This window comes from Procambarus clarkii, chromosome 40 (assembly GCF_040958095.1).
Source record: "Procambarus clarkii isolate CNS0578487 chromosome 40, FALCON_Pclarkii_2.0, whole genome shotgun sequence".
NCBI classification, from domain to species: Eukaryota; Metazoa; Arthropoda; class Malacostraca; order Decapoda; family Cambaridae; genus Procambarus; species Procambarus clarkii.
Window position 1 is genome coordinate 23,731,016 of NC_091189.1, and position 23,712 is coordinate 23,754,727.

At 40.7% G+C, this 23,712-nt stretch overlaps 2 protein-coding genes across 6 annotated transcripts in view; both read left to right on the top strand.

Moving 5' to 3' along the window:
• The window catches only part of Cnx99A (Calnexin 99A), a 32,127-nt gene extending 16,361 nt beyond the window's left edge, over positions 1-15,766 (top strand). For all 4 annotated transcript variants that reach the window (XM_045742053.2, XM_045742054.2, XM_045742052.2 and 1 more), the window contains exons 8-12: positions 2,667-2,898; positions 3,006-3,146; positions 5,325-5,447; positions 5,646-6,011; positions 14,272-15,766. In XM_045742053.2, coding sequence (XP_045598009.2) covers positions 2,667-2,898; positions 3,006-3,146; positions 5,325-5,447; positions 5,646-6,011; positions 14,272-14,322 — 913 coding nt within the window. In that variant the 3' untranslated portion in view covers positions 14,323-15,766. The remainder of the gene's footprint in view (positions 1-2,666; positions 2,899-3,005; positions 3,147-5,324; positions 5,448-5,645; positions 6,012-14,271) is intronic.
• A 7,426-nt stretch (positions 15,767-23,192) lies between these two features.
• The window catches only part of LOC123757981 (carnitine O-acetyltransferase), a 72,487-nt gene continuing 71,967 nt past the window's right edge, over positions 23,193-23,712 (top strand). The window contains exon 1 of one of the 2 annotated variants that reach the window (XM_069338863.1): positions 23,193-23,367. In XM_069338863.1, the coding sequence (XP_069194964.1) occupies positions 23,335-23,367 (33 nt within the window). In that variant the 5' untranslated portion in view covers positions 23,193-23,334. The remainder of the gene's footprint in view (positions 23,368-23,712) is intronic. The other variant, XM_069338864.1, reaches the window with a different exon arrangement.

Genomic DNA, 23,712 nt, shown 5'->3' on the forward strand with positions numbered 1-23,712 from the left:
TTCCTGTTCCTTAACAATGGGAAACCAGTTTAATGATGTAAGTATATCTCATCCCTGATACTCTTGTATACTTATTTTGCATTTACATTTTTATTTTTCCTTGCATTTGCTAGCATTTTGCCATTCTAGACATCTTAGCCTTCTTACTAGTCCCCCAACTTCCTTGCAATTATGCATACTACTTTCTGCCGTAATCTGACCCTCACATTTTTCACACTTGCCTTCTTTTAATACATAATCATTATTGCACCATTTCACTGTATTCCAATTTATCACTTGTTTAACTTGGTAGGAATTTGTTCAAAGAATGCATTTATTAGATGCCAACCCATATCCAGACAAAAAGTCTGCTAAGAAATGCCAAGTTCCATTTACATCTTGCACACTGCACTTTCCAATAACTTCCCTGCATTCATATCTCGGCCACAATAACATTTTGTTGTCGGTGTTGATTCCTGAACCCATCCATATCATTCTTTTCTCTAATATTTTCCTTGTACATGAGAGTATATGCACTATAAAATACACTAGTCCATCCTGGATGAACTGTACTGACCCCCATCCTGGAGTCCATCATGGATGGACTGACTGACCCTCCCCCCCCCCTTCCCCCTCCCCAGGAGGGGGAAGGGGGGGGATCAGACCTCCCATGCCGGCTATATTTGCACCGAATGTGTAAAATTCGGTGCAGAAAAAAATCCCTCCCTTTCTATTTAGGGTGCGATACTGAAACGTAGAACAGTTGTAGCCCTTTTTATATACAACTAGTAAAAAAAGTTTGGTCGACATTAAACATTTAAAAAAAAAAACGTAATATGTTCCCTTAATATTGATAATATAAATAACTGCAATTATTTTGCAATAAGCGTCATAGATCCTTACTGTGATAAACTATGTACAAGGTTCAGGTACTAGTGAATACAATGCTGGTTAGGTTCAAAGCAGGAGGCAGCCACAGAACACAGCTGTGGTTCTGTGCATCTACCCTCATAAAATGGAACTTGGTGTTCCTTTAGAAACTGAACTTGTGAAAAAGAATTCATATTCATAGTTTAGTGACAGGAATTTGATGATAATAGCAGTGTTGTGGCTAATTAGTGAAGTGCATAGTATATTGAAGCATTTTGATGGGTAATGGTGCTTGAAAATGTAGGTATAGTGTGTATACAGGATAATAATGGCAAAAATACTTATTGTTCTAGTAATGTAATTTGGTGTGCATATTAGTGATTTGAATATATTTCACCAGACTAGTGTTCCACACTTTATTACATGACTGTCTCCAATGACAAATGACACGAATAATATTACTGCAATAAAAAATTAAAAAAACAGATCACGCATGGAAATATGTAAAAATGTGGTAACTCCTGCACCATGCTTGTCCTGTGGTGACAGCCATGGGGCAGTAGCTCAATGAACTCTGATGATTAAGTAAAATTCATCTCCATCACTGCTGAAGTGTCATATACAATCTTTCTGTGGAGAGCCCCTCTGGCTCCCTGGAGATATATCGGGCTGATGTGTATATATTAGACTGGCAACAGTCAATCGCTGGAGTTCTTAGCCTACTGGGGACCATGAGGCAGAACCTGGCTCCCCCTTAGAGCGGCACGAGGAGCACTGGCCTATAGACGACCCCCCCCCCCCATATAATTGGAAGCAGTCTGTCTGCCATCTACTAGGTCAGGCACCCAAAAAGGTAGGAATCCCAAAACAAACTACAGCTGGTTAAAAATTCCAAACCGAAAGCCAGATGAGCAAGCAGAACTCCCCATTCAGAAAACAATCAAGCAAGTATGACTTCACCACAGCTGCCGTGCTGCTGTCTGTGCAGCTTCCCCCTCTCCAGGAGGGGGAAGGGGGGTCAGACCTCCCATGCCGGCTACCCAACCTCAGTTCAGAGGCTGAATGTCAAAAAATGAAAAACCGCTGACCAGAGGGAGGGAGGGATGCCGGGCAGCCTCCTGTCCCCCCCCCCCTCCCCATCCTCTCCCTCCCTAGGAACACATTTTGACAATTTAGAATTATTTGTGCACGCGCATACCAGGGGGTTCTCAGCTGTAAACAGGTGTACAGCAGAGGTGTTATCATATTCATTGATGGAAAAAAAACAAATTCCCTCTCATTTTTATCCTTAAGCTGCCTAGGGGTCCTGAGGAGATTTAGTAAGATGTGGAACAATTGTTTGAGTCTGATATTGTTGGCAAGGTTAGTCCCTAATGGATGAAAAGCTATTGGACTGTGTTGATGTTTTGGGCCCTGTTAAAGATGCTAGTCTTTTGCGAGTTTTAGTTGGATCAAAGAATGTTGGTGATAATTATCCATGCTTCCTCTGGGTTTTAAATCCAAACATTATTTTCATAAAAGGTTAGTTAAATTTAACCAACCTTTAAATAAATGTCTTAACATCTTGTTGTGAAATGTTGGCAATTTAAAACTAATTGCTTAGATATGCTATCTGTAAACCATGGATTATTAATTCTTCTGAAAAGTACAGTTTGTGTTGTAGAGACGTCAGATCTGAAAGACCAGCTACTGTGCATCATCTCTCTAAAACTAGAAAATCTGACCATGCTTACTGTTGATTATGGCTTTATTAATACTTTAATTACTGTGTAAAAAAAAGTAATTTGACTGTTCCTAATGTGAATTTGATTTTTCAGGGATGATGAAATGGATGGAGAGTGGGAAGCTGCCTTGATAAACAATCCTATATGTACTGAAGCCCCAGGCTGTGGAGAGTGGAAGCCTCCAATGATTGACAATCCAAATTACAAGGGTAAATGGCGCCCAGCAATGATTGACAATCCTAACTACCGTGGCAAGTGGAAACCCCGTAAAATCCCAAATCCTGACTACTTTGAAGATTTGGAGCCTTTCAAAATGACGTCCCTTGTAAGGACTAGTGGTTATGATTTAACTCTGTGAATTTAAACATGTTACATATTTCTAGAAAGTTTTTCTTCGATAAGTTTTCTTAACTACATCATCTTTGTTCACAGGATGCAGTTGGAATAGAGTTGTGGTCAATGTCTGATAACATACTCTTTGACAACATAATTATTACGGATAATATTGGTGATGCAAGTCGATTGGCTCAGGAGACAATAGACCTCAAAGTTATGAAGCTGGAAAAAGGACAGGTATATAAATTTGTTATTGTTTATAAATTAGCTTGACCCCAGTGAACTCTTATTGTGCCAGGAAAGTTTAAAAAAAAAAAAAATATATATATATATATATATATATATATATATATATATATATATATATATATATATATATATATATATATATATATATATATATATATATATATATATATATATATATATATATATATATATATATATATATATATATATATATATATATATATATATATATATATATATATATATATATATATATATATATATATATATATATATATATATATATATATATATATATATATATATAATATTTTGTGATTTATATATATTGTCCATCTTCAGAAGGACTCCTTCTGAAGATGTATTAATATATGAAAGTACTTGAGGAAATTCCTGTTTCAATTCTTCCTCCGTGGTCTGACAGTCGTATATATAATAATAAATCAGTCATTCATCCCATAATACCTTCTGGCTCGCTTCACTTTTCTATTGGCCCATCTTTGTCTATTGCCCCTGATCTCTAACTTTCTCACTCAAAATTGCTTCATTGGTACTGCCATTCTCCTTAGCCGAGTATCCTCACATGGCAGAGTGCTGCAGCATCAACAAGGATCCTTTTAATTCTTCGCCCCACTTTCTATCTTACTCATTTTCATAGTCGTTATAACAATTATTTCATACAGTAATGTTAAATATTACTTTTTCCAAGTTTTTTTTTTTATTGTACTATGCTTTTGGCAAATATATGTTCAAGTATATTTCTAAATGGCCCGAATCTCCATTTAGGTGTCATTTTGGAAGAAGATCTCCGGAAATAGACAAGTTATGTGGACCATGTACATTATCTACATTTTGGTACCATTATCATTGATTATCTATTGTATAGTCAAGAGAGTAATCGAGGTATTACAATTTATTATGCAATTTTTTCCTTAATTTGTTTTTACCATTACCATTAACCAATTACTGTATTTAAAATAGCTTATTTAGATGCTTAAATAATAGTGTATTTATTGTATATCCTATAATTTACACATTGAAAACTGCATTGAAACTTGACATCATAATGGGTTGCCATTGCATGTTGTCCAGCAATTTCTGTTGCCGGGCAGCAGAAATTGGTCATACTTGTGTATGCCACCCATTCAACCTTTATGGTTAAAATATGGCCAAAAGGGCCATTACAAATATCCACATTAGTCGGGTGGCATGAACATTTTTGCTTTAAGCAGTGGTAAAATAACTTGTTTTTCAAGGTGTATACTTTATTCACAGAAGACGTGTTGCATTATATTGCAGATGCTTTTTGTCACAGCAAGTGTTTATTTGCTAGGTGAACCTTGAACTGATACAGTAATTACTGATTACTCTAAAGTTGCTAATTTTCTGGTAATATAATACAGTAATTTGTAGATTTCAATAATGCTTGGAGCATATATTATGAAAAGGCAGCCAGAATGTGAACATTAAATAATTAATAAGAGTTGAGTGAGGAAGAGAATCTTAAGTACTGTAGTAGGAATATTAATATGTATGTTTAAAATATGATTCTGGTATTTGAATAGAAGGGTTAGTAATATGGCCTCCACTGTTCATGTCTATCATTCTTTCGTTAAACTCCGTTTAGATTACTTCAGTTGTTTTAAGTATTGGATTATTAAATGTACATGCATTATCTTTAGTGAGTGCAGAGGATTTAATTTCTTTGAATTGGGAGTCTTCCTTGAAGAGGCTAAGAAATTATCTGAGAGGGGAACCGAGTTAGAGAACACATGATTGAAGAATACAAATGGATGAAAAGGCATGACAAGTGGATTTAATAGAATGCTAAAAAAAAATCACTTAATCAAGTTTACATTTTGAAAAGAAATGTAAATATTGGCTTGGAAATTACTTAATAGATTTAAGGCACTAGTTCCTGAACAGCAAGAGATACTGGGTCACAGGGTAGTTTAAAGCCAAGGTTAAACATAAACAGAACCGTCACCCATGCGAAACTGTCTTAAAGTTCTCTGTATTCTCATCATCTTGGAGAAAGACAGAATTTGCAAAAAAAAATTCTTGGCCAACTGAACAAATGAAAGTTTGATATGAGTAGTATAGTTTATAGATTGATTTAGAAAGTAATGTAGTGTAGTAACCTGTAACTGATGGCTTGTGTTTTAGGTTGGAGTTTTCAGGCGCATCATAAACTACTCAAATAAGCATCCCTGGCTGTATGGTATCTACGTTCTGCTTGTGGCCATTCCTGTAGTCTTGATAATTACTTGTTGCTGTGCAGAAGTAAAGGTAATAATTTGCCATTTGTTACAATTGCAATTTTAGGTTATGGAAAATGTAATAAATTACTTGCTAATATTTAACTAATATTGTGGATTTCATTAATGTTTGTGAAAGTTCAATAAATTTGAGGTTCTGATATTTATTCTTGGGATATTGTGATGTTTAACCAGTCATTGCTGTGCTAACAAAACTTGTATGCATCAGGACACGAAAGCTGATAAGGATGCCGAGCGTAAGAAGACAGACGAACCTACTGCAGATGATCTGCCAGGAGAGGAAGGTGAGGCAGCTGAGGAGGAAGGCGAGGCAGCTGAGGAGGAGGGAGACGCAGCTGAGGAGGAGGGAGACGCAGCTGAGGAGGAGGGAGACGCAGCTGAAGAAGAAGGCGATGCAGCTGAAGAGGAGGGAGAGGCAGCTGAGGAGAAGCAGGCACACAGTAGTGACCTTAAAAGTGAAGATACAAGTGAGAAACAGGTTGAAGAACATGTAGAAAGTGATGCTGATGAGGAAAATGAGAGAGATGAAGAGGAGCAGCAGCAAGAAAATATAACCAAAGACAAAGAATCAGAGGTAAGAAAGAAATGGAATTATCAGGGGAAAGTACCAGGCCATTATGACCTATACCTAGCCCCTTGGAAGGGGCTAGGTAAGGATTTGGGATGGGATGGGGAAGGGATGGTGCCCAACCACTTGGACGGTCAGGGATTGAACGCAGACCTGCATGAAGCGAGACCGTTGCTCTACTGTCCAGCAAAATTGGTTGGGCAGAGATAAGAAGCAGAGAAGGTTAATGTAGTCATGTAATAAGAATGAATGGTAGTGTGTTGGGAAAGTGTGTACCGTAATATTTTAAAAATCAAAGTTCTACTGTAGTAGATGCAGTTATTGGAGAGGGCTTTCTCACCCTGTGTGCTATGTAGTCCTGCCAACTTTGTGCCTCTATTTTGATACTTTTCCATCTTGGATAAATGAAAGGCTTGTACCAGATTTGTGAGGATTAAACTATCAAGGAAGATTAGGGAAACTGAATCTACTTGGAAAAACAGAATTTAGGAGATGTGACAATGACATGAAAGATGCTCTGGGATTAGACAATGATAGCAGTAATATTAAGTATACGGACAAGTAGGAAAAGGGAACACGGAGACTTGAGCAGATAATGCCACAGGGATGTTGGCAACAAATCTTTTAGTGTAGTATTAGTAAGAAAATAGTGGACTAGGAGAAATAGCATAAGCACAGTTAGGCAACTATTAGTGCACTCAAGCCAAGCAAAACAGATGGCAGAAGTTCTCAGAATTTTGGGAAAAGGAGGATGCTGGACTAAAAACTGTGATTGTTAAATACAGGTCCTCGTGAAGAGGATAGGCACAGCGTTTAATAATTATCGTACTAAATAAATTGTCATCCACACTGCCATGGAAATAGACATTCCACTCACCTGGGGCTGTTTGGGTCTCTAACCGTGGACCCCACAAGTGAGTCTGAAGCTCTATCGATTGGGCTATGAGTAGTCTTAAAAAGGAAAGTTTCCTGAAACAGCATCCTGCCAAACTGGAATTTTCGACTTCTAACTACTATCTGAAGCTCCAAGGAAATACTGACCCACACTGTCATATAAATTGTCATCCACACTTTTATGGAAATAAACATTCCACTCACCTGGGCTGTATGGGTCTTGAACCATATTCCAGTTTGGCAGCAGGATGCTGCTTCTGGAAACTTTCCTTTTTAAGACTACTCATAGCCCAGTCGATAGAGCTTCAGCCTCACACGTGTGGGGGCCCCCTATTCCTGCTATGGAGGTTTCTTTGGACCCCGTTTCCCTCTTGGTTGCTGTCCTTGCTGAGGTGTGCTCCCCGGTTTCTGCTCCTCCTCCTGCTGTCCTTAACCCCCTGTCTCCTCTGGACCCTGCTCAATTGCCTCTGGTCTGTCCTCCCACTCCCTTCCCTCCATCCTTACTCAGTTTATCCATGCCCCCTTACCCTGACTTTAATGATCCTGATCCTGAGCTTCTTTAACATGTTGTTCCTTTTTTTTACCCTTTGTTTCTTCATTGTTCTCTGTTGCAGTCCTTTTTTTCTTTTTGTCGATGTCTATTCAATAGAATATTTGTGGATATTCTGCCAATTTCCATGAACTCCAACTTATGATTTCAGTATCTCCCCCCCCCCCCCCCTTTGTGTCTGTCTCCAGGAATTGATGCTTGGTGCTTGTCCTGGTCGCTGCCATGGCTATTCCTTTCTCTCTTGTCCCCCCCCCCTTCCCAGCTTTTGCTGGGGCTCATAACGCTACTGCTCTCTTGATTCGTTCTGATATTCCCTTCATCCCCCTACTTTTTCCATCGCCTCTCCAATGTTCTGCTGCCCGAGTCTTTGAGACAATGGTATATGGTTTGTTCCATTTATCTTCCCCCAAATGTCCCGCTTTCTCTTCCCGATCTTAAGCACCTACTTGCCGGAGCCTGTGCTCCTGCTGGGTCCTTTCAATTGTTGACATACCCTCTAGGGTGATGTTCTGACAAACACCCTGGGTTTCCTTTTTGAACCGTTCTTCCTCTCTTCCCTATCTCTTCTGAATTCTGGTGAGCTCACTCATTTGGACTCATGAACTCGCACCCTTTCCTGTCTTGCTCTTTCTCTGCTTGTAGTCTCTTTACTTGGATTTACGTGGCGGGTTCTTGATGACCTTCGTGACAGTGACCATTTCCCCATCCTTGTTACCTTTTTCTCTGTTCACTCTTCCCTCTCCTTCCCTAGGTAGCAGTTTGCAAAGGCAGACTGGAACCTCTTTATCCTCCGAGCTACTCTCTCCAACCTTTTTATTTTGCCTCTCCCTTGCACCCTCCTTTTTTTTGCATGACACTGTTTTTGACGCTGCCTTCCACTCTATTCCTCGATCTACCTCTCGGGGTATGCAGAAGTGTTCCCCGGTGGAATGTGGACTGTGCCCGAGCTGTATGCTGTAAGCATGCAGCCTGGAAGAGAGACCGCTGCCTGCATATGGCTGATTGTTTTCTTTTGTTTCGAAAGGCGAGTGCGGTGGCCCGTAGAACCATCCAAATGGCTAAATGCGAGTGTTGGAAGTCTTACGTTTCCACCATTACGTCAGAAACTCCTCTGCCACAGATTTGGAAGCGTATCCGCAAGATAGCGGGTAAATTCGTTCCCGATGTCTTGCCGGTTCTTCACCTCAGTGGTACTCTTGTGGCAGACCCGGTGCAGGTTGAGGCCGAACTGGGTTCCCACTTTTCACCTGTTAACTCTGGTTCTCATCCTCCTCGATCTTTCCTTCTTCGTAAGCCTTGTCTTGAACCTCATCCTTTAGATTTCCATACCCATCTCAGAATTCCCTATAACGATTCCTTCTCTCTCTGAACTTCAGTCTGCCCTGGCACACTGCGGTTCCACGGCAGCGGGCTCTGATTACATTCATTATGAGATGCTTTGTCATCTCCCTCCATGCACGTTTCAGTATTTGCCGAGTCTGTATAACCGGGTCTGGGAGTCATCTTCAGTCCCTGAGGACTGGCTCAATGCTGTTGTTCTCCCTGTTCGGAAACCAGGGTCTCGCGAAACATCCCCTCAGGACTCCACCCTATTGCCCTCACAAGTTGTCTGCAAACTCTTTGAACGTATGGTTAACGTTCGTTTGATGTGCTTCTTGGAACACTATCACCACCTCTTCCCTTCACAATTTGGTTTTTGCAAATGCTGCAGCACAACAGATGTCCTGGTGAATTTTGAGATTTATATTCATTCTGCTTTTGCTGGGAAGACCTCCGTTGTTGCCGTTCTTTTTGACCTGGAAAAGGCTTACGACACTGCATGGAGATATCATATTCTGTCCCAACTTCGTTCTCTTGGCTTTCGTGGTAATCTCCCTCTCTTCCTCCAAAGTTTTCTCTCGTCGTTTCTTTCGAGTGAGGCTTGGTGCCACACTGCCTCTTTTCGGCGATACGAGGGTGTGCCCCAAGGTAGTGTTCTGAGCACTACTCTTTTCTGGTTGCCCTCAATGGTCTTTTCCTGTTCCTTCTGGTCTCTTCGCTCTGTGTCGACGCTCTTACCTTTTGTTGTTGGTGATGATTCGCCTCTCCTTCAACGGCGGCTTCAACTTGCGATTGATGTCGTGTTGTCTTGGGCCACCGATCCTGGCTTAAAGTTCTCTGTCTAAGACTTGTGCTGTGACTTTTATTTGGAAGCACGTCGTTCTTATCCCTCTTTGTCGCTTTATGGTCATCCCCTTGTGTACAGAGATTCCGCTAAGCTTTTGTGGTTAATCTTTGACACTCGTTTTTCTTGGTCGCCCTATATATCTTACCTCCGAGTTGAATGTTCTAAGGCCCTTAACCTCCTCAAGGTTTTGTCCCCCTACTTCTTGGGGAGCGGATAGGTGCACTCTCCTCTTTACATTCCTCTCTCGTACTGTCTAAACTCGATTATGGTTGCCCTGCTTATTGGTCTGCATCTCCTACTCTTCGCCATCTTGATGCTTTGCACCATTCTGGGATGCGCCTCGGCTCTGGTGCCTTTCGTTCGACTCCCACCCTCAGCTTGTATGTTGACACTGGCTTTCTATCTCTTCAGGCCCACTGTGATCACTGTCTTCGCTATCTTGCACAGTCCTTGCAACATCTTGACTCTCGCCTCTGTCGTGCTTTGACATTTACCCCTCCTGTAGTTCCTGTTCCTCTTCACCACCTGCCTCTTTCTGTCCAGTTATCTCGCTTTCAAGATTCTCTTTAGATTCATATTACCGATGTTTCTCCTCGTATTGTTCCATCCTTGCCCAGGTGGAGGGGCCCCCCCCTTCCAAAATTTTGTACATCCCCAACCCGTATCACTAAAGCTTTTACCCCCCCCTCCCTACGGTTCTGAAACTCCTTTTCCTTGAACACTTTTCTTCGCACTCCCACTCCATTTCCTTCTTCACCGATGGGTCTAAGTCTGCGAACGGTGTAGTCTACTGTTGTTTTTGCTGACCTCACTTACATGTCGCCTGCCTCCGAAGACTAGCATCTTGACAGCAGAACTTTATGCTACTCTCTATGCTCTGTCTCCTGCTGTCTTGTTGTCAATTCGCCTTTTGGTTGTAGTTGACTCGTAGTGCCCTCATGGCTCTAGGGTCCTTTAATCCAGTCCATCCGGTGGTCGTCGAGATTCAACATTGGCTGTTCTTATCTCCAGTAAATTTAAATCGGTAGAGGATTGCTGGGTTCCCAGGTATATTGGTGTTTCTTTAAATGAGCGTGCGGATGCTGCCGCTAGGGAAGACATCCGCTCTTGTCCCATTTCCCAGAAAGGTATACCTTATTCTGACTTTTACCCAGTTATTCATTACTCCATCCTTGCCCGTTGGCAGGGTTGTTGGTAGCAAACCACGTACTCTTAAGCGTAGTGTGTCCCCATGGCCTTCCTCCTACCACCATAACCGGTGATGGGAAACGACTCTGGCAAGGTTGTGTATTGGCCATACACGCTTAACTCATGGTCACTTAATGGAGCGCCGCCCTGCTCCTTATTGTCCAAATTGCATTATCCCTCTTGCAGTTGTGCATATCCTTGTTGAATGTCCTGACTTCCAGGACAAGCATGTCTTGCTTTCCGATCATCCCTTGCGGTCGTTTGTCCCTCAATAGAATTCTTGGGGAATCTGATACTTTTGATATCATTCGCCTTATGCGTTTCTGTTCTCATATTGGCATCCTTGGTGATATTTACCACCCTCTGATTATTCCGCACATTTGATGGTGCTACATAGCTTTCCCGGTTTGGTGCCTTCTATTGATAATTACTTACTTCATTTTTGAGTTGGTTCGTTATAGTTTGTGTTGAATAACTAGATTACTGAATATCAATAATAATATTAGAACAAGAAAACTGCATAGGGCCTAGCGGGCCATGTGAGGTAGCTCCTATCTATATACACCTAAACTTGTATATGAATGAGGTTTGGTTGATATAAATAGGAGTAGCCTCATATGGGCCTATAGTCCTTCTGCAGTTCCTTTATAATGTTCAAATAATTGGCCTGGGATACTTCATTACAACGATATAGTTGTGAAAACTATATTAACATAAAATGCATATTGTATAAATATGATGGAATTTTAATTCATGACAATTACTACATTTGCATAGATGATAACCATGAAATATAGGATTTTTTTCATGGGTCAAGATAAACTCCACTACTTTTGTAGAGTTATTATTAGCATCGGGTATAAAAACCTGACAATAATTAAAATCAATGTATGAGAACAGCACTACCCCACAGGTCAATGTTTGACAATAACTACACTTTGAGGGTTAAGACCATAATGGCTTGGAAAAGGCCAAAATGCAATGCCATGATCAAATTATCAGTCATGGACATGAGTGAGAGAATTCTGTAAGGTTGACAAGGGCTCTTACATTTTTTTTTATCCAAGAAAGCTTGACTCTACTTACAATAAGTACTTTGTATGAAGGTTGATTGAATACCTTGAACTTAGTTTGCATGGGAAATGATCTGGAGTACTAGACAAAAAAAGGTAATGCAAAGTTTTAATGCAAACCTTTCATTAAAGTGGTCTTGCATGGCTTAACCCTTAAATTGCACACGCATCATATGATGCTTTGACCAACTTGCAGTAAATTGCGCATCGCATCATATGATGCTTTGGAGTACTACGCAAGATTTAAACGGCTCGCGGATACATGGGGTTCACCACGCCCTCATCAGGGCTCTTGTAAACAGATGCCATTTTTTTTTTTAAATCTTGGGCCAATTTCCCGTGTGTTAGCAACCTTAGTATTGAGTGAGCTACCAAGCCTGATGCATGCAGCATGAGCTCACAGCACTGCTGTTCAGCTTGTGACCACAGCATCGCCTAAAAATGCCATAATATACTTGTTCATGCTATAATGTAGCGATGATATTATTACAGAAGACCCCTGACTGTGATAAAACTGACCAGGGTTCTGATAATAGCAGGATTGTGGTGATATTTAGCGCTGTGCTCCATGGAGGGAGAAGTAATGCTGTGGGAGGGGGGGTAGTGGCGTTGTCTTCTGACTGTGTGTGGCCACCTTTTATTGACTGGACTCACCATACCAGCTTAGTGGTTTGCTATGGTGAACACAAATGTAGATACTTATATATAACGTGTGTATAGAGGCTATAAACAGCAAGAGGAGTAGGTTGGGAGCTGCCATTTTGGTGAGGGCGGTGGTGTCGTCTGCACGACTTATGTTGTTTACTGGTGACCACGATGGTCTTTGGGCACCATACCAGTTTACTTGTAAAAGTATGGTGAATAAAACAGGTAGATACTTATATATAATGTGTGTGTATATAGCATAATAACACCACAAACAGTATTGCTGGAGGAGAAATATTAGTGCGCCTGGCCTTGAGGGCGGCAGTCCACCAGCTGACTGTGTGAGTAGCTATGTCTTTGTGCCTTTACTCACCATACAAGCTTAGATGTACAGTTATGGTGAACAAAACGTGTAAATACTTATATATAGCGTCTATATATAAAAGCAAAAACAGTATGGTGGGAGGAGAATGGTGGCAAGTCAAGTCAGGTGAGGGAGGGAGTGGCAGCCAGTGGCGGGCTGCCACTGCCTCTCAGCATGCCAACTTAGTGGTTCATTATGGTGAACACGAATGTAGATACTTATATGTAACGTCTGTATATAGTGAATAAAAGCAAAAACAGTATGGTGGGAGGAGAATGTGGGTGAGTGAGGTGTTGGAGTGGCAGCGAGTGGCTGGCTGGTGTGTGGCGGTCACTCCTTGTTACTTTTTGACTCATAATAGCAACTAAGTGGTTCGTTATGGTGAACAAAACATGCAGATACTTTTATATAACCTTTGTATATAGTGTAATAACCGACAAAGTATTTGTTCACTGTTTGATGAACATAATTGAATCAACAATATGCACACCATATTTTTGAGTACAGCGATGATTCACTCATTTTATTATATAAATATATCACACTACACACTATTGAACAATATTACAGCAAAAAAAAATACAAAAAATCAGACATTGAAATAATTAGGTAATTATCTCTTTGTGGCAACTCCGGCCTGACAGCTGGCAAGCAACAGACCGCCTGGGACACACGCTGAGTTGGCGCCTGTTTTTTGCCAGACTTCCCTGCCCTATAGCGGGCAATATATGCCACTTACGATTTTTTTTTTTTTTTTCTCATGATCAGTGAACACAAATTAACAGGTTTAGAAGATTTTTTTTTATGCGCCTGTGAGTGACACATGCTAAATAGCCAGGCGCCATTCAAGGGTTAATCAATGGTACCATGTCCCTTCTACCATATAATAAAAAAAATACATAAAAAGTACATCAATGTCTGTATGCACATGGAAATTGGTTAGATGTTAAATCATTTTTAATTTTGACTTGGTCCATTTAGTTAGGCAAGCTTTAATGTTATTTTCTAGTGTTAAGATATTAATTGGCTATCTCAAGACCCACAAGAAAACTCTTGTAAAGACAAATCCTCCAAGAATATTTTAAAGTAGCTGTACAGCTCTTTTTTAAATAATATTAAGATAAAAGCTTTTTAATTTTGTATTGTATAGCTACATTGTAGCACTTTGTGTATAGATATATTTTTCTCCCATTATAATTTCTAGCTAAACCAGTTTTGGATTTGTAATTTTTCTTGTTGCCACAGACTGCCTTAAGATTTTATAAGACTCGTTTGTTGTTAAAATCCATCAATGGTTATCATTGCCCATGATAAATTTTTCACGACAATCCATTTATCATATACAAGTGCTCAATTTGTATTACAGCTTAATTTTCTCATTTCAGGATGCTCAGACCCGTACTTCGCCCAGGCTTCGTAAGGCTCGGAGAGAATAGATTACACTGAATTTTAATGTTACATTGTGCTAGAGACAAGAAAGAGCTCACATTTTTAAAGGAGCAAAGATTTTATGATTGGACTTTTGAGGCCTTATGATACTAATTAGTACGGTATAAGCATTTTTATGCAAAGTAACTTGATAATTATGATGTGGAAAGAATTTGCAGAAAAATTGGGTTTTGTTTGAGAAAATATTTTTGTCTAAATGTTAATTCAATTATTTTTTTTTAATGGTGTAATCTTATATTTACATAATTATAACCTAGTCAGGGTAAGATCAAAGTCTTTAAATAAAGGCAGTTGTATTTTGTTCAGTTTTCTTGGTCTCTATAGCTTCAGTATTGGGATAAGCTGTGATAGTCTGAAGCTTCTTTTTCTGTCTTGAGACATTCCTCTTTCATTTGCTTCAGATTCAAAGTTATTAATAAATACAGAGTTAAATTTTTTTTCTAATTATATAGAAGAATGCAAATCCTCTACAGGAGCCATCCTGTGTGCTTCTCCTGTTCCTACTTGTGGACTTAGGTAATGTTTGTATATCATGTTAGATATTTTTTCTTTGTTAAAAATGGAGTAGCTGTGTTTTCTTATGTCTATAATTTTCTTCAAATGTAAGTTTGTTTACTGAACCAGTATATATATCTTGGTCCCTTGAGTCTTGTAGGTTGGCTGATCCACCAATTCTTTCCCAAATCTTGGCTCTACCACCCTTCTTTATCATTAGGCAATGCCATTAAGTTTTATAGTGCATTACTCCAATGCTAAATATTAATGACTTGCCTTATGGTGTGAAGATTCCCTTGTACAAAATGTATTTTACTATTAGCTTATAAATCCCTGTCAACAGTTAACTCCATTATTTTTGTTAGCTTAATTTTTGTTTTATGTAAAATGATCTACAGTAACAATTGAGACTTCTGTTAAGGAAAGGTATATTTGTCTAATGGAGTTGTTAATATTTGACTGAACATATTCTTTAAGAATTGTATACAGTACCTATTTTTATTCAACATAATGTATGCTTAATTTTGTAGTTTGAAGTTCATTATTTGTATGTACATTTTTGCTGAGTGACAAATTGGGAGCTAACTTTCAAATTGGCAAAGGACTGCACATATCTGCATTTTGTTAGTTTTGCAATACACTGTTATTATCTTTAGAGCACTGTTCTTCAGAGTTAAATGCAAAAACCTCTAGAGCAATAGATTTATCATTTGCTAATAATGGGTATTGTTCTTGCCAGAGGAAGTATTGCAATGATATGCAGCCTTATCTACATTTGTGATGGGGACTATTTTGCAATTCCTAAAGCAAGAATATGGGTGTTGCTTGCATCATATGCAGATATTCTATAACCATACATTTGTTGTAGTATGTCTTGGTTATTTATTCTTGCCTGTATGTTGTACAGAAGCTTTTACAATAAATATTGACTGGTAATTTTTGTTTTTCCAATCTTTTGGCATCAAATTTTATCACTGTTAAAATATAATTACACATTATAGAACGGAGAGGCATCTTGAAAAGAAAAAATAACACCCAATTATTAGTGAAACATTCTTGGACGGGGAAAACTTGTAGAGACTGACTAAAAGGATTCTTGTTTACATACTATGAACTGTGAACTTACACTTGCTGTCTGGGTCAGTTGATTCTATAGTAGAAAAGTAATGCTCTACAAAGAGGCAAGATGCTGAAGTAATGATGACTTTCATATTGCTTGCCTTGTATGCTTTTGTTCTCGTTTTAGCATCCTTGGTGGTATTTAGCTCCTTTTGAATATCCTGCACCTTTGGTGCTATAGTCTTCCCAGCTTAGTGCCTGTTGATAATTACTTTTCATGAAAAGGATTTTGCATGCAATTTTTGGATGGTAGTGTGTAGCTACTGAACCCATTTTCTTAAATAATAATGGTGGTGTGTAACTGATGTACACAAAATTTAATTCTTTAGGCACATGTCCTGATGTCCCTGCTATTGGTATTACCTATGAGGATGAGCGAGTTTTAGGGGGAATGTAGTCTGCACATGTATGAAAAAATACTCTCCCCACGTCCTCCCTTGTGAAGAGTTTAGAGCAGCTCCACTTAGCATGAGGAACCCTATCACATGAGCTCAACAACCCTTTGTGTAATTGCATATGGTATCACCTGGATATCCAGGTTATGGCATATGAGTTATTGTTCTGATAGCAGATTTTTTCTGGGTGATAATGGGTTTAAGGTAGTTTGCAGTGGTTGAACCCCATGCACAGATACTGTATGCAAGATGGGGATAGATTAGCGCATAATATAGTGAGAAGAGAGCAGAGTTTGGAACATATCTGATTTTCATGCTGGAAGGAGACCTCGCCTTTGTAATGGGGAACTTGTTTATTATTATTTAAATCGATTTACAAAATAATAAATTCTTAATTGTTTAATATACCAAATATTTATTATCAATTATTTAATAGCTTAGTTATTAGCATGTACATTCTTCCTGTAATTTAGCTGAGCAGTGTTAATTTAAATCCATATGGATTTATCCATATTTAAATCCATATGGATGGAAGAAAATGCAGAATAGAACCAGGTGAAGAGCACAGGTGCCATAGGCACAATCAGAGAACACTGTATAAACATCAGAGGTCCATGGTTGTTCAACACCCTCCCAGCGAAGCATAAGAAATATTGCCGGAACAACCGTGGACATCTTCAAGAGGAAACTAGATTTATTCCTCCAAGGAGTGCCGGACCACCGGGCTGTGGTGGGTATGTGGGCCTGCGGGCCGCTCCAAGCAACAGCCTAGTGGACCAAACTCTCATAAGTCAAGCCGGGCCTGGGGAGTAGAACAACTCCCAGAACCCCATCAACCAGGTATATGAGTAACCCTTATTCATAGTCTTAATGGAGATGGAGTCCACATGAAATGGACTGTTACCAGCATTAATAATTGTGTTGTATTTGTGTCCAGCTTCAGACACGAGCATGTTATAGTTGTCTTACAGAGTTGAGAGCAATTAAAGATGATAAAGAGTCACTTACAATTAATGTATCAAGTTTGGAGACTTGTACACATTTCAGTGCAAGGAGCAAGGCAAATAGTTCGGTCTGAAGGGTAGAGGCCCAGTTGTTTATACGAATTCCCCACTCAAAATATAAGCCATTGCCCATTGTCAGGACAACTGCACTTCCAGCTGTACCCGTGCTTCAACAAAAACTTGTAGATATGAGGTAAAGTGAAATCGACACCAGTAATTGCATCTATCGTCATAATATGCACAAGTTAAAAGAAGAACCACACATCTATGGATCATCCAATAATATCAGCAGACTTCTAGATGTTACTACTGCTCGGCTTAGACTCGGTTACAAGTATCTGTGGGAATTCTCATTATCTGCTGATGTAGACCTGACCAAATGTAAACTGTGTCAACAAAATTATTCGCACACCCTCCGTAACTATGTGATGGAATTTGAAAAGATACGTGAACTTGGCGCCAATTCTATAACAAATGTTCCAAAGATGTGTAAATATTTCATTCCAAATGATCTGCTGCCAGAAGTCTTGGCCAAGTATCCCCAGTTTGCTAACTGTAGGTAGTAACAAAGTTATTATAACCTATCCACCGCTGCCCACTGGATGGGGGGCGGTGTGCAGGACAAACATATCAATTGACACTAGCTTTCCACATATGTCAGTTGCTTAATTAATTTAGAAACTGTACTTGGCTTCAGGATTCCTTCATGGCCCAGCAGAAGGAATGATAATAGTTATTATTAATTAGTTTTATTATTATAATTGTTGTAATTTAATAATAATTATTATTATTCTTCCTTCCGCTGGGCCATGAAGGAAGCCAGCCACGGGTGAAAGGGGACTGTAATGATCTCTGTACTCACTTAGTTGTGCTTGTGGGGTTGAGCTTTGGCTCTTTGGTCCCGCCTCTCAACCATCAATCAACTGGTGTATAGCTTCCTGAGCCTACTTGGCTCTTTATCATATCTACATTTGAAACTGTGTATGGAGTCAGCCTCCACCACATCACTTCTAAGTGCATTCCATTTGTTAACTACCCTGACACTGAAAAATCTCTTTCTAATGTCTCTGTGGCTCATTTGGGTACTAAGTTTCCACCTGTGTCCCCTTGTTCGTGTTCCACCCATGCTGTACTTTGTACTGCTGTACAAAGATTTTGTCTTTGTCCACCCTGTCAATTCCCCTGAGAGTTTTGTAGGTGGTTATCATGTCTCTCCTTACACTTCTGTCTTCCAGGGACGGGGGTTTCAGCTACTTTAGCCTTTCCTCGTAGCTCATTCCTTTCAGTTCCGGGGCGAGTTTGGTGGCATACCGCTGAATCTTCTCTACTTTTTCTTGTACTCACCTAGTTGTACTCACCTAGTTGTGTTTGCGGGGGTTGAGCTCTGGCTCTTTGGTCCCGCCTCTCAACCGTCAATCAACAGGTGTACAGATTCCTGAGCCTATCGGGCTCTGTCATATCTACACTTGAAGCTGTGTATGGAGTGAGCCTCCACCACATCACCCCCTAATGCATTCCATTTGTCAACCACTCTGACACTAAAAAAGTTCTTTCTAATATCTCTGTGGCTCATTTGGGCACTCAGTTTCCACCTGTGTCCCCTTGTGCGTGTTCCCCTTGTGTTAAATAGACTGTCTTTATCTACCCTATCAATCCCCTTCAGAATCTTGAATGTGGTGATCATGTCCCCCCTAACTCTTCTGTCTTCCAGCGAAGTGAGGTTTAATTCCCGTAGTCTCTCCTCGTAGCTCATACCTCTCAGCTCGGGTACTAGTCTGGTGGCAAACCTTTGAACCTTTTCCAGTTTAGTCTTATCCTTGACTAGATATGGACTCCATGCTGGGGCTGCATACTCCAGGATTGGCCTGACATATGTGGTATACAAAGTTCTGAATGAATCTTTACACAAGTTTCTGAATGCCGTTCGTATGTTGGCCAGCCTGGCATATGCCGCTGATGTTATCCGCTTGATATGTGCTGCAGGAGACAGGTCTGGCGTGATATCAACCCCCAAGTCTTTTTCCTTCTCTGACTCCTGAAGAATTTCCTCTCCCAGATGATACCTTGTATCTGGCCTCCTGCTCCCTACACCTATCTTCATTACATTACATTTGGTTGGGTTAAACTCTAACAACCATTTGTTCGACCATTCCTTCAGCTTGTCTAGGTCTTCTTGAAGCCTCAAACAGTCCTCTTCTGTTTTAATCCTTCTCATAATTTTAGCATCGTCCGCAAACATTGAGAGAAATGAATCGATACCCTCCGGGAGATCATTTACATATATCAGAAACAAGATAGGACCGAGTACAGAGCCCTGTGGGACTCCACTGGTGACTTCACGCCAATCGGAGGTCTCACCCCTCACCGTAACTCTCTGCTTCCTATTGCTTAGATACTCCCTTATCCACTGGAGCACCTTACCAGCTACACCTGCCTGTCTCTCCAGCTTATGTACCAGCCTCTTATGCGGTACTGTGTCAAAGGCTTTCCGACAATCCAAGAAAATGCAGTCCGCCCAGCCCTCTCTTTCTTGCTTAATCTGTGTCACCTGATCGTAGAATTCTATCAAGCCTGTATGGACTCCAGGCTGGAGCTGCATATTACAGGATTCTTCTGACAAAAGTGGTATACAGGGTCCTGAACGATTCCTTACACATATCTTTAAAGGCAGTTCTTATGTTGGCCAGTTAACATAAGAACGTTATATCGATAATATATCGTGCCGCTGATAATATCCTTTTGATGTGGGCCTCTGGGGACAGGTTCGGTGTGATATCAACCCCCATATCTTTCTCTTTATTTGACTCTTGGCGAATTTCACCTCCCAGATGGTACCTTGTGTTCAGTCTTCTGCTCCCTTTGCCTAATTTCATTACTTTACACTTTCCTGAGTTGAACTTTAGTAGCCATTTTCTAGACCATTCATCCAGCTTGTCCAGGTCGTCCTGTACTCTCTGTCTATCATCATTCTGTCTTGATTCTTCTCATAATTTTTGCATTATCAGCAAACATTAAGAGGAACGAGTCTATACCCTCTGGAAGATCGTTTACATATATTAAAAACAGGATGGGTCCAAGTACAGAGCCCTATGGGACTCCGCTGGTGACATCTTGCCACTCTGATGTCTCCCCCCTTCACAGTTACTCGTTAAAAAAGTAAAAGGCAAAAGATTTATGCGTTTTGAAGGGAAACCAGAGTTAGTTACTCGTTGTTTCCTGTTGCTTAGATACTCCCATATCCACTGGAGCACCTTACCTTTTACTCCTGCCTGTTGCTCCAACTTTCGTAACAGCCTTTTATGGGGTACTGTGTCAAAGGCTTTCTAACAGTCCAAGAAAATACAGTCTGCCCACTCTTCTCTTTCTTCCCTAATTTTTGTTGCTTGATTACAGAATTATATTAAACCTATGAGGCACGATTTACCATCTCTGAACCCATGCTGATGGTGTGTTACAAAGCTATTTCCCTCTAGATGCTCTACGAGTCTTTTCCTCACAATCTTCTCCATCAGGGGGTAGAAATAACCTAAGCTACTCTATCCCTTTGAGATGTATTTCTTTCTTGTCTCAATAAACATACTTGAACTTGTACTTCTCCATCACCTTGCATGGTATACAAGTTAGGGAAACTGGCCTGTAGTTCAGTGCCTCTTGCCTGTCACCCTTTTTGGTTCAGTGTCCCTTGCCTGTCTGTCTGGATCCCATAGGCGTGGGGCTCGGACGTCCACCTCCTGGGGCTTGTGTGGCCCAAGCTCTACTTCGGGAGGCTAGGGTCGTCCTTGCTCTTGCTGGGGTGGTTCTTCTCCAGTCCCGACCACGACGGTCTCCGGGTTTGGAGTCCCTGGATGTGGGTGCCAAATCGTCTACTACCGTTTCAGATACCATCGGTTCAGTACACAAAAAGCTTCTACGTCACTATTATTATGTACAAGTATAACTCACATATAAATGTAAAATAAGTTTATCCAAAAACTGGCAAAAGTTTGTGTTTTGTGCGTTCGATCATGTTTGTGGCCATTCGGGTGTATACACCTAGTTGTGCTTGTGGAGGTTGAGGCTCTGGCTCTTTCGGCCCGCCTCGTCAACTGTCAATCAACCTTTTATTTTTTCTTTCCCACAACGCTAGTGTGTAGTGATTATGCTGGCGGGCGGCGTCCTCACCAAGCCCCGGATCATGTCCATCACATCACTAAACTTCATTTAATAACTATATGCCTGTTAAGTAGAAGATTTTAACTGTTAATTAATATCATTCTATTGTGATTTTAATATTGAAAAATTATATAAATATATATACAGTTAGCATTGCCGGCATTCTTATCCTCGACCAGTGCTACCAGTGAATTAGTGAATGAAATACTACCAGAATACCTAAGGAACTCCATTGGGATTCGTGATCCCAAATTTGTGGGAGCTGGTCAGTGGGACACTTGCCAATTCACACACTCGACCAACTTTCCAAACGACGGCAAACAGGCCAAATGGGATAGCCCCATAGTGGAGAACATCACCAAAGCATTGCTGGAGGCAGCTTCTCAGAAGGACAGAGCGCGTCTCCTAGCTGTGCAAGCCCCCCATGCTGGGGACTTCCTGTTGGCAGTCCTTAATTCCGGTCTGGGCACCCGCCTGGACCATCGGGCCCTAAGTATTGGTGTTGCCCTGCGCCTTACCCTCCTTATTTCCACCGAACACCGGTGTGTTTGCGGCCATGCACGGGCAGATCAATACGGCAGCAATGGTCTCATCTGTCGTAAGACACAGGGAAAGATTGCCAGACATGAAGCAGTCAATAACATCATCAAGAGATGTTTGGCTACAGCTGGGTGTCCAGCACAAAGGGAACCTCAGTTGTGCAGACCTGACAACAGCCAAAAACGCCCAGATGGAGTCACCCTGCAGTCATGGAGGGAAGGTAAACAGGTTCGTATGGGATTACACGTGTGCGTCTACATTGGCTGATACCTATCTACTGTTACAGCTTCAGCAGGAGGGAGGTGGGGCAGCCACCTTCAGGGAGACCCAGAAAATCAACAAGTACAGAGACCTAGAACGTTGTTACAGGTTCGTGCCGATAGGCTCTGAGACTCTGGACGCTTGGGGTAAATGTGCACTTAAGTTTTTATAGGAGGTGGGTGAGGAACTCATTGGGAAAACTAGAGTCCCATGAGCGGCCAGTTTCCTGTTCCAGCGCCTCCTCAATGTCGCAGTTCAGAGAGGAAATGCGTGCTGTATCCTGGGTACGCACCCAACCACCGAGGAGCTGGACGAGGTCTTCGAACGCTGATTGTTTTATTGTTATCTATATGTGTGTGTTCTCTGTAAACTGTAGCATTGCAATAAAATAAAACAAAAATAAACAAAACATACCAAAAATAATAGGAGTGGTAGGAGAGGAAAAGATTAAAGTATTCAGTGAGAATCCACAAGGTCTTCTCTGAATGCTCTTTGTTTTTTTCTTCGAGGATATGGGTCCCTGCAATTCCACCAGAGGTGGTACCCCCAATATATATATATATATATATATATATATATATATATATATATATATTACATACATTCATACATTTCATTACATCCCTCTCACAGTATGATCTAACGTTATAATGTATGTCCCGGTTATCGTTGGGGTGGTTGAATGCAGTCCAGCGCAGTATCATATACGGATTAAATCAGTTACTTTCACAAAATAAGAAACAAAAAATACAAATAAATATAGGATGTTTAAAGTTTAGTTTAAATTTGTCTTAGATAAAATTATATTAAGTTTTAACCAATTGATGATTTAGATGATAAGTAGATAATTAGTAAATCAGGTTATTTATTTCCTGAGGCTGAATTGGACGTAGTTGTAGTAACAGCTGAGCGAGGGGTGTTGGACGTGAGCCAGACGTCCCATCTCCTGCTGGACTTTGGAACTGTTGTGACCACACGCCACTGATAATCCCCACACGACCTCCCTCACACGGGACGTGAACGGTGTTACAAGATGGCTTTATCAGCCCTCGTTGTGCTCCGGCAGGTGAGTGTTGCGGCTGGACCAACCCTCAGCCTTACCTTAAGGGTTGTGCCTCACTAACTGCATGGTTGTCTCGTCAGTCATTGGGCAAGCGGTGTGAAGAAGTGACGAGACGGTGCAAGAGATGAAATTATTTGTTTGAACTGAAGTGATAAAGATGTCACTGTATTATGTGTGTAAAATTAAGATCAACATAGGACAGTAGGCTCGGGAATCTGTACACTAGTTGATGGACGGTTGAGAGGCGGGACAAGAGAGCCACAGCTCAACCCCCGCAAGCACAACTAGGCGAGTACAGGGTTGTAAATGTCTGCCTTTGGGAATATTTTTGAATGTGTCTGCAGACAA